This window comes from Tetrao urogallus (genome assembly GCF_951394365.1).
Source record: "Tetrao urogallus genome assembly, chromosome: 14".
NCBI lineage: Eukaryota > Metazoa > Chordata > Aves > Galliformes > Phasianidae > Tetrao > Tetrao urogallus.
Window position 1 is genome coordinate 11817331 of NC_136827.1, and position 12148 is coordinate 11829478.

Consider the following 12148-nt stretch of genomic DNA (forward strand, 5'->3'; position numbering starts at 1 on the left):
TTAGAGCTCCTAGTGTCTCAGGGACTTGAGACCCTCTATGCTTTCAGAAGTTCATTCCTCCACTTTGGACAGTTCTGGTCAGCTATGAATGGCCTTGTATGCCCTGTGATAACATTGGCATGTCACCAAAAGCTCATGGGATGGTTGCAGCACCATTAAAATGTACACACCTGAGCAAACCTAGGACTTCTGGAGGCTGCAATGTTTTATACATGCACTTCACCCACTGTGAAAAACATTGCAAGAGTCTGGATGCTGAGCAGACTCTGCTATTTAGAAAGAAGAGCGAAGAGCTGGATAGCCTGCAAATCCCAAACTGTGCTGCAGTCTGCATTCAGATGTATTCAAATGGGTCTCATTGATTTCACATCTGAGGTTGCAGCTTAACTTGGGAGGTGCAGCAGTGGGTTAACCAGGCTCTGCATGTGAGCACAGTTTGTTTCTGGAGGCTGGCTATCGGATGCAATGCTGGTGTAGACATTGCATTAGAAAAAAAAAAGGAAAAATGCTAAACACAGTGAGACACAAATTTGAAAGGACTTTAAAAAGCATGTAAAAGATGGAGGGCTGAACCGTCCACCAGCAAACCTTGAATAACAATAAAACAGATCTTAAAAAAAGGATTCTGCAGTTCCCATCTTGGATAGTTCATACATGTAGCACTCTGTACCACACTGAGAAATCCTCACCAAGGGATCTGTTTTTCATATTGCAACTCTCAAAAAAAGCCTGTCTGTGAGCAAGAGGGATTTGCTGACCTCCACGAGCCCGCGAGGCTCTGCCTGTTGTGATCCTGTCCGAGCACTGAAGCCCTCACAAGGACTGGGAGCCTCCTTCAGGCAGAATCCAGCCTTCAAAAAGCAAAATCCAGAGGCAGTCAAACTCGCTACCAGTCCAAGAGAAGGCAAAGGTGTAGATTTGAATACTTTTCCCTTTTTTAATGTAACAGTACCATGGCCAGAGTCTAACTTTGGACGAATTTAAAGCCAATAGAAATGTGTGAGCGTAGCTAGAGAAATAATTTGACACAAAGTAAATCACAATTATTTGTCTTCTTAAACAGAATACAGGTTAATTAGCACTCTGATGTCTGAACCATCTGCAAAAGATTAGTTCACTAATGAGCCAAAATACACTGCAGCTTCTGAGTGGGTGCAAGTTGTTAGAAAGGAAATGCATTGCAGTTTTCCTGAACGCAGTATCAGCCATAAGATTTCTGGAGCTGTGGTCTAAGCATGACTTGGCATTGTTCCTGTGGGGCTTTTGTGTAAATGCCTTTCTCTTCAGTCCATGGGCAGTACATAAATCATACAGTATTTTATCATGATGAAAGACTTAGAGGTCTGGGGTCCTGAAAAAAAGGCTAAGGTGTTTTTATTTTAACAGAGAACATTTGGTGTTTGTTCGCAGGCCCTAAAAAAACCAACTCACATTCATAGCATTTCTGGGGAGCTTTGCTGTCAGGCTGGCTGCAAAGAAGAATTTGCTCTCCTTTGCCTCCATCTCTAAAACCTCCCTACTCCTTGAGACCAGATTCAAGTTGGATTTCTTGAGTTTTCTTTCCTCTCTTTTGGAGGACTTGGTTTTTTGATCTCTTCCTGATCACCTGTCCAGCAGGGGAGAAGAGCTCCTGCCAGGCAAGTGAATAGATTTTGAAGATGCATGACTATCTCATGTGAGACAGGATCACATGCTGGTGTTGGAAAGTGCCACTTCTGCCCTCCCAACATAGCCCTTCTCAGACATGATTATTGCAACTGAACTGTAATGTTTGGAAACCAAAAGATGTTCAAAGCCAGGTTTACTTCAGGGGAAAAAACTCTTCTAGCAGCCCAAGAAAACTAACTGATGGCCTAGGAGGGAAATTTGCACCCATTACAACTCATAGAATTATTTCTGTTTTTTCAACCTTCTTTTCACACATCAGTGGCAATATACTGGCATTTTGTTCTCAAGTAGGAGTAAGATAAAAAAGAAGAGCTCTCATTTAGCATCTTGCTGGGGTCCTTTCCTAATCAGCTGTACTAAATCCAGGAAAACCTGCATATCTACAAAAGTGACAGGTCACAGAAAAAATCAAAATGCAGCCCACTTTCTAAACAACAATCTAAGATAGGCCTGGCTCACATGTACCTCCAAATCTGGCTCTGAGCTTTTACTCTGTGGATTGATGTGAGTGAAGATGAAGCCTGAGTAAGAGACATGCTGACCGTGCTATACAGATGCCTCATGAATGCCACCTTGCTCAGGGCAATCTCTCACGTGCAGGACCCCAAAGGGAAAACAGACACTACATGAAGACCATATGGAACTTACTAAGATTAAAACAGTTGAAACAACAGGAACAAAACAAACATGATGGGACAAAACCTAACAGCAACTCTTCCAAAGAAACACCATAGAATGGAACATCAAGCATTTCTCCTTTGCCATTAGGCCCATAAGATATTTGTTCTACATGCAGTCGGGATGAAGAAGAGGAAACAAGAAGAAATGTTAGGAAGTTTTGGAATCATGCCTAGCAGAGGGATGCTTGAAGCTGCAAAATTGTTATGACTGATGCAATTTTCTTTCCCTTTTTTCTTATTTCTCTTAGAATTATGATAAATGACTCCTTCACACGCCAACAATTACAAGGCAGGTAGGATGTTCCAGTTTGTTTGTTTTTATAATATAAAAATTAGGTTACAAGATTGCTGTGTAAAAATAATGAGATCTGCATCCTAATTTCCATATTTGCAAGACAAAACAAACAGTGGCAAGAATGTGATGGAAAACATCTAAAAACTACGAGAACAGATGCATTCTCTTTGGAGGGCTCCAAGGCACTTCAGAGCCTGAACCACACTGAATGCAAGAATCACCTTCTGGACAACCTGCATTGCATTTATGAACTTTTCTGAAGATGCTTCCAGCAATTGCTGATATGGGAAGTGTTGAATTCAATTTGACCTGGCTTGTTAAATGCAGTAACCCAGATCCTTGGGCTTAACCCACTACCACTTGGCTTGGCTTTCATCTTTTGGGCTGTGTCTCTACACTGGGTTTCATCACAAGCAACCATAAGGCCATACATATGATTTTGGTCAAAGTATTTTGATCAAAATACCTTTAATAAATAACTAAATCAGTTGGACCATTTATGACATCTGAGGATTTACCGATCCTACTAAACCCTTAAGACTCATATTCTTCATGAACGTAAGATGAAGAAATTGCATTGCGTTCCATTTCTGAAAGGAACCACGCCTCCAGTGCAACTCAGATCACCATACAAGTTTGCAGATTGTGGTGGTGCCGCTGGGAGCAGGTAAGTTGGCATAATGCACATTGCAGGTGGCCTGCTCACACGTCAAGGAGCATGGCAACTTGCAGTGCCCAAGCTTTGCTATTAACTCAAATCTGGGTGTGTGCTTTTCAAGTGTTTTCCTTTTAAAGGAAAGTCTCTGAAGATACTCCACGTGACAGTTGGCAAAGGCATATGAGAGATACGGGTCTGGGCTCAGAAATACAGGATTTGTGCCCTTTGACCTTAAATTTTGTGCTTGCCAAAATCTGGCTCTGGATTACTCAGTAAATGAAAATGTGCACTTTTTTTTTGCAGGAATTCTTAAAACTGGCTTCTCACTCTTCCCAGATAGCAATTCCTTTTAGGAAACACCAAAATATTTTCCCCTCAGAGCTCCCTCTGCAAGCATGGATCCAATCCAGGGTTATACCATTCTCTGCAAAGCTCTGCACTTCACATGGCACAGGATGAGAGCCCCATTCAGATAACGCTCTGTGAAACCAATGGTTACACCACAGCAGCCCCCCTGCCATCACCTAATACAGCTGACACATTCATAGCAAGTGGATCAGCCAAGATCCAGTTTCTAAATGCAGGGCTTGAATGATTAGGTGCTCCCACTGAGCAGCAATGGCACTTTATTTCCCTGCACATCAGTTTTTGTACCCCCTTCCTTCCGCCTCCCCCACCTTGTTGCCCCAAGCTTTCATGATCAGCATGGCAATGGAGATCGAACTGTGTGCATACATTGATTTGCTAGGTGGGTTGGCAAAGGAAAGCAAATCCAAGCTACTTACCTCAGTGCAGACCCCTTTGGCGTTGCAATGCCATAGCCTTTGGAGTCCAAGTTACCTCCCACCTTCATGGTGTCACAGGGCTTCCGCTGCTCGATGTACTCGTTCATGGTGGACTCCAAGAGGTAGGCATACTTTCCTTTCGACTTCCTCACCCGGATCATCCCCTCTTCTGTTGTCCTCACAAAAACGGAGGGTTCAGCTGACTTCATGTATGTCCACATCTTCTCAAACACTGCTATTTTGGATCGCTGCGTAGGACAGCACAAACCCAACAGAAGTGTTAACAGAGGTTGGGGTGCCAGCTGGGATTTCCAGGTGAGACCGAACACTTACCCACAGAGCAGATGGACCAAGGAAGACAAACAATGTAACAGGATGTTAATGAACCTCTGGCCATTTCCTGCACCCAGGTCAACCCTACCACCTTGCTGCAGGAAAGGCAGGATATCTGTGCCTGGCAAGTGATTTTATTGATCAAACCAAAGGCTAATCAAGCTGGAAGTTAGGAGATGCCTGTAGTGTGGGGAAGCACACAGATATTCCACATTTCTATTTACAGTTGCAGAATATCACAAGTGACAAAGTCAGCCATCTGAGCAGCCACAGGGAAAGCAGATTTCTGCTGTTCTAGGGGCAAGCACAGCAAGTGCTAACATGACAAGGGGAAGCAAGAGAGAAAAACAGACCTGCGCTGAAGATGAGAGAGGACATTCCTGGAAGACTTGCCAACAAGGAGCTAAGCAAAATTTTTGCATTAAAGTTTCCTTTTTACCCTAAAAAACTCTTTAGTGGAGCCAGCTTCCAGGGTCCCATAGGCGATTTCCGTCTGCTTGGCCAAGTCCTCTGCACTCTCGATGGGAGAAACCATCCTTTCCACTGTGAGGAAGGCAGCCAGGTTAGCTGTGTAGGAGGATATGATGATCAAAGTGAAGAACCACCAGACACCACCGACAATGCGGCCGGAGAGGGACCTGCACACAAAGGAGAGAGGCAGACAGGAGGGGTGTGAAGGTCCAAAAGGTGCAGCTTGTTCTTGCAGGCCTGTCATTTACCCAGGTGTTCTCCTTAAGTCATGCTCTCCAGCTGCTTCTAGGGAAGCCAAGGCTCTGACTCAGTTCTCAATGTACTGAATATAGAACCACAAATACAGACCAGTGGGGTTCACCAAGTCAGTTCCTCCATCAAAACTCCACATTTCTAAAAGAGATGCTGAATCTCAGAGAGGAGCTACAGCCTTAATGAATAATTTGCCTACCAACATTTTCTGGTTTGTTCTTAGCAGAGGGCTAGACAAGATGTTCCTAATAATGCCTTAAATTCTAAGCATCTTGCACAAGCTGCTATCAAATACCCAATTATCTGTAACCATTGGATAGCCATAGAGATAAGTCAAGAAAGCATTAATTTATATGAAAATCTTTTCAAATCATATTAAGGAGTAAAAGATATTTTTTAAGCCATGTCATAATTCATGCATTCTGCCTAAATTATTTATACTCTCCTTCTCTACATGCAGAGCATCATTCCCAGTGGAGGATAACTTACAATGCTGTTTTATAAAGCCAGACATTCTGACAAGGGAGCTCCTGTCCATAAGAACCACTTCATTTCTCTGTGGGAGACCATGTCTCAGTGTTGCTTTTCTGCTGACCTGAGTCAATCCCCAGAAATGGTTTATCAGATGGTAATGGAGATTTCTCATTCTAGCTCAGGGCACTGGACCAGATCATGACAGCATGTGTCATGCTGTGCTGGGTCTGTGTGAAGCTGCAGTGACTTACTGTGGGTTAACACAACCTGACAGACAAACCTACATGCTCTATGTATTCTTTGCTCTAATGAGAAAAGAATTCCATACTGCTAATCACTGAAATTAGAGCTGGAAAGAGGCTAAGCCCACACAGCCCACCAGCTGCAAGACTTATAGAGATTACACACTTCTAGTTTGTCCAGTCTGGTTTGAAGCGCTGCTGATGTGCTGGGAGCTGCTCCTTCAGACATCGGGTAATCCCCTCACTTAGACCAACCCAACCCAAAAACTCTTCAGACCAAAATTTGAGATCACTGCCTAGCAGAAATTAGGCATCAGCTCCCACACTTGCATTCACAGCACATGGGGCAGAGTGGAGAGCTCTCATTTTTCAGGTCTGCTGCCTACAGGCATGGTTCCAGCTATAAGACCAATGCTGCATACTCTGTGCTGCAGCATCTCATACAGTGCTGGAAAGGCAGAAAGCTAGGCACTGTTCTTCCACCATATCTTGAACTCTCCAAGAGAGATGTCAACAAACAACCCATGGAGATGAACAGGGACCCCCATGGCATGATTCACCCCATCCATCCCAGGTAGAAGGAGGTCCTCTGGAGACCTCCGTTTCTATTGAGTGTTGAAAGATCCAGAATCACGTGGTTGGACAAGACAGCAAATCTTCAAGAAGCTGAAGTTAGGTGAAGTAAATGTCACCATCTGTGGAGAATACCCAGAGCGGAGGGCTGACAGCACAAACATATTTACGTTGAGTTTTGTATTTGGAGAGGGACCGGAGAATGAGGCAGCTATGGATTCGGCTCACATGTCTTCGGATTGATGGGGAAGAGGAAAAAAATACCTGTCTCTAATTAGTCTGGATGATGTGTGCTTAGGGAAGGAAGCGCTCAGAAAAGGCGCAGAAGCATTAAACAAAAGTAACCGGATAATGTCAGATACAACAATCTCTGCTGATGAAGGCCACTTTGAGCTGGCAAAATCCATTTGCATGGCAAATAATCACATTCATCTCCAGCTGCAAATTATACAGCCTTTCCTTCCTGATGAAGCTGGGATATTTCTGTGGCTTGTTTCAATCCCTTCAGCAGCAGGCAGCCGGATTCCTGCCTCTAGACCCTCTGCATCTGAGCAGTATTCATTATTGGCTTATCCCACAGGGGCTGCCTGCTGTCAGCTGCAGATGGCTTAAGCTTCCCAGCCCCGCACCTGGCATTGACAGCATGAAAAAGTAACTATAGGGTATTCAGACAGGGAGCAACATGAAGGGCTGAGGAAGCAGGGAGAGGGGGTAGGTGATTCTTTCCCATGGGAGCAAGTCAGGAAAGGATGTGCAGCCCATCATGCATCGTCTCATTTGGGCTCTGTCTACTGCTAGTGCTGGTCAGCTTTCCTCATTAAGTGAGATGCTGTGAGTAGGTGAGTGCTCAACCTCATAGACAGTGGAGGAAAGAAGAGGAGATAAACAGCTTGCTGTGACTGCAAGCATGGCTGAGGCTTCATGTGCATAATTCTGTGTTGCATACACTGCTAATGGGCAATGTCTGCCCTCGTTGCTAGACTGACTTGAAGCTAGAAGCTGTGAATTTAAACTGCTGTAAACATACAGCAGAGAAATCACTTAGAATACGGGTTCTTAAGGACATCGTCCTTTCAATCCATGGTTATGCAGCATCTAACACAAGGGAGCTCTGGCTGCTGGGGGAATCTCTTGGAGGCTAGTGCAATACAAGAGGAAGTAGAAGAGTCACGATGAAACACTACACAAGGAGATGTGATCCCATGCAATATCTCCATAGCTCGATAGCAGTGGACACAGGTTAAACAGGAAAAACTGGATTTCTCTGGATAACCACGATACTATTCAGATTTTAAGCCAACACCCATGACTGCTTACCGAAAGTAAGTGGTTGGAAAGGCATTCATGGCCATCTTGTTTTGTTACCCCTGCAGATCAAGTGGGAGAGCAGCAGCACTCCCATCCTGGGAAGCATTTGCAAAAGTGCCGTTGTAATTTAAGAGGTGATGTTCCATTTCTAGAAGTGACTTCGGCACTTGGGAGCTAAAATCTGGTAGAAAGCTGGTACTTTGTGGTATGTTTGTGCTCTACTAATAGCGGTCACAGAGGAGTAGCTGTACCTTGTACTTTTAAGTCACTTTTAAGGTTTGAACATCTCACTCCACAACGAAGAAACAGAAAATGACCTAGCAAAGTTCATTTCTCTTCACTAATGGGCAGTATGGGGTTTAAATTCCCTTGCGTTGAGAACTGACATATCCACATACTCATCCAAGCGTAACATGGAGGCAATCAGCTCACTGCCACGTGGAAATGAGTTTGTGCCTCAGTCCTCTGCAGAGCTAAGGTGAGATGGAACATACTGGTTAGTACTTTAAAGATATCCCATAGCTATGATGTTTAAATTTGTCTGTTAGACATTTGGGTTTACTCTCATTCATCACCATAGTAATACCAGAGGAAAGCACTATCTAAAAAAAATCAAACTAAAACAGGAAAGGATAACAGTGATAAGAGGCTTTAGTAATTGGCTAGTTTTGGGATGTGTAAAGCCATGAAACAGCTAGATGGACTCGACTGTACACTTTTCCATCCATATAATTACATCTGCACCCATACTGTTCTTTCTTACACAGCCCAAATTAAGACCTCTTAGTTTCTTCTTCTAGCCCTGCTTGTGCTTGCTAAAATCATCTCCCATCTTCTCCTAGATTTACTTGGGGTTCTGCCTGCCCCTCACAAAAGCAAGAATGAAACGCTCTCTTCCAACAGCACTCTTGCCTCTTGCAGAAACAAGTGGTGAATACTCTGCCCTCATTATCTGTGGTGTACAATCTACTTAAAATTATAGGTGGTTGGGAATCAGAAATTCAGTACAGTGGAAAATTCTGAAATGGTAAATTAAACCTTAATATTCTCAATTAGAATGAAAAGATAATGGTTGCAAATGCCCTCTAAAAGTAGTATTCTGAAAATGGTTGGTTTGAGTCCATCCAAGCTTTGCATTTTTCTATGAGTTAATGTTTCGTTTCTGAAAGGTATAATTTTGACATAGTAAACAATTCTGTTTCTCCTTTCTCGTTGCTCACACTCTTCTTTCTGCTTTTATAATACACTGAACTCTTACCTACCACACGTATCATTTAGAAGGTAGTTCTGGAATGTATAATTTTATATCTGCGTAATGGAAAAACTGGAAATGACTAAGATGAAATTAATAATTTTCATTTTCTCACTTAGGCAAAATGTTTTTTTTCCACTTCTCACAAAAGCAACATCGTTTCGTCAGTAGAAAACAGAAAAGAATTGTAAGTTCCCTTTGATCTCATGCAGTGATTTTTATCATGTTCTAGCCTTAGCATTGATGGATTCTTCACAGAAAAAAGGGAATCACGCAGCTATAATCTCTTATTTCTTAAACAAAATACAATCCTTGATCAAACAATTTGCTCTTTGATCTTATCCCTTGCAGAAGGTTGGAACAAATAACAGGTGTTTGCCTCTGCATTACAATCTTATTAGAAGCAGCATCATGCGCTTTAAAAAAAAAAAAATTAACGATGTAATCAGAAAAATACAAAGTAAACATCGGTGAAAAAGCAGCGCCTCAGTCCTCTTCCACTTCTCCCTTCCCTCTTACCAAATGCATTTCATATGGAGAATTACACCTAAACTGACAGCGTTTTAATTAGAAACGCAAATCTGGGATTCTAAAGCCATAGTTGCTTTGGGAGGATTTCCCAGATTTGCTGTTACATTCTATTCTAATAACAGCTCACTTAGTCAACTGACATATTTGTCACTGAATGAATTAATGCAGAACTGTAGAAAGAAAAGCTCTCGTATGCCTGTTCTGCTGACTGTGGGTCAAATCTACTTCTGGTCCTCTGCCCACACAGATCCTCTGATCTCTGACACTGTTCACTAATTTGATACTGACTGTAGATAGTTTCACAGGTCTGTCTGAGGGCTGATTTCGTAGTGCATTAGTTACAAATGTTTTGCTCCCATTTGGCTCTTAGCAAATTTTCAGCATTAAGCTTCATCAGCTCAAATGAGTTCAGCTTCTTCTGTGTGTCACAGACCATCCAGAACGATTGGTCTCACCATTTTATCTCTGACCCTGACACGAACCCTGGATTTACTTGGAAAGTCTGCGACTAGCCATGGCCACAGGAACAAACTGATGTGGGGATTGAAGCTGGGATCAGCTCTGGGTACAGCCATCGACCACATCTGCAGAGCTTTTATCCTCTTACACTCTGCTGTGCTACTGAGTGTTGAACGAGCTACCATTTGTCATCAGATCAGATTATAATGCACATTTCCCTGTCTGTGCTGTATCATTAGTTATATCACTCTTGTTAATTTGCATTTACTCATTACAAAATTCTACCTCCTGGTACACGAGTCAGGAGTCCTGAGTGCAAGGTTGGCTTTAACACCATGTGCCCAGAGAGTCTTTACTCAGACAGAGGTGGGAATGTTTTCCATTGACATTCTCATTTACCTCTCCCAGCAGTAGAAATCAACTGTTCCTTCCTCATCTCACCTCACAACTGATCTGCAGAGGTAAGAACTGGAAAATTGAATTCTCCGTGGGTAAAGTTAACCAGTGAGAGAGGGTGAGACAGCTGAGGGTGCAGAGGTTCTGGGAGTCCCATGCTGTTATCAAAACAAAAAAAAAAAAAAGGAGAAGGAAAAATCTGACATCCCCAAAGCCAAGATGCTGGAAGAAGGCAATAGGGAATGCAGAACTCAGCAGCAGCCAGTTCTCAAAGGAGCCTCAGGGTAACTTGCTGAAGTAAATATTGCAGTGACTGAACATATTGTCGGCAAATACTCAGAATGTTCAATATTCAAACAGGAGCACGCATTTCTAGAAGGCTTTAATTATGTCACTGTTTGTTTACTGTTTCTTTCCATCTAAGCTAATGCCTTTGGACATCAATGTATTTCCCCTCCCCCACAGTTTCATCTCTTCTTTTGCATAATATGTTGAATTTCTTTTTTCAATTTCACTTTAACAGGCAAAACTTCCTTCTAAATTTAGTATTCCTGCTTAGCCAGTAATGCATCTTGTCACTTGTGGTTCTCCTGCCACTGGAGCTAGGATAGCTGTGGTGTTAAGTATCAGCATGACTACACGGATCAACTACATGCTGTTTTCCAGACATTCACTTAGCATTTTGATAGATAAGAGGTACATAATGGCCTAAAGAGAGGACTAGCAGCCAAGTGCTGTCTTTTGTCCCTTTGGAAGCCTTACCACCTTATGGGATCCTGGCTAGCTTGCCTCATGCCTCTAACTCAGTTCCCAGCTGCAGGACAAGGGGATGATTCACATCTATAAACTTCACCTGCGTGGGTGGCACAAGCCATTGGTCACCAGGTGGAATTTGGCTCTGATGTTCTTCTGTGCACATTTCCCCCACTGAAACACTCAATCAGCATCAAATGGAGCCAGCTAAGTAGCAGGTAATTTACAAGCTCAATAGCTATCTGCAGGGTGTGTTCTCCTGTGGTCCTCAATGGCTACACAATGCAGCCTGCTGTCACGCAACAAACAACTCACCTGCTCAACCAGCCAAGCGTGATGTTGGAAGCATTTAATGCCATACAAGCATGAACTAAAATGGCAACCAGCCCCTATAGGCTTTAGCAGAATCCATGTGCCATCCTTGCCATAAAAACACAACCCCTGAGCAGAATTGGACTATGCCCTTCACCTGAGGGAGATATCATCCCTGAGCAGTCAGAACTGGCTGCTGACATATTTATCCCTAAAACTGCAGGATAATACACACAACCCTCCCAGAGAACTGCTAAAAAAACAACACAGGAAAAGAAAAGGCGACAACAGAGAGGTGATGTGAAATACTAATAAAAAAATAAGAGCCTGATTGAAAGGCAGAATAAATAGACCCAAGCAAGTACACTGAAATCCTTTTCAACATAGGTTCAATGTGCTTCTCAGTGCTGTGATCCAAGGTAGTCTGAGGGGTGAATGTTTGGGCAGAGGCTTGCTGAGAAATGCAATCACTTCAAGCTGCTCAACAGCTCCAGTGAAAGGCAGTCATCCCTGTTTTGCAGCTTTTCCAGATACTGCTACAAGGAGAAGCAACTCTTGTCGTGCCTTTGAGCAAAAATTTCACTGTAAAAAAGGCTCTTCATGTATTTTTCTCACTTTGGTGACATTTGTTAGCTTTGCTGAGAAACATTCACAAGGTGACAAACACAAAATTTTGTCAGAAAGACTCGTTGGAGTGCCCAGGGAG

At 43.1% G+C, this 12148-nt stretch overlaps 1 protein-coding gene across 4 annotated transcripts in view; it reads right to left on the minus strand.

Moving 5' to 3' along the window:
• The window catches only part of GRIA1 (glutamate ionotropic receptor AMPA type subunit 1), a gene marked incomplete at both ends in the record, with an annotated part of 107257 nt that overhangs the window by 10106 nt on the left and 85003 nt on the right, over positions 1-12148 (minus strand). For all 4 annotated transcript variants that reach the window (XM_079542558.1, XM_079542557.1, XM_079542555.1 and 1 more), the window contains 2 exons: positions 4087-4334; positions 4859-5057. In XM_079542558.1, the coding sequence (XP_079398684.1) occupies positions 4087-4334; positions 4859-5057 (447 nt within the window). The remainder of the gene's footprint in view (positions 1-4086; positions 4335-4858; positions 5058-12148) is intronic.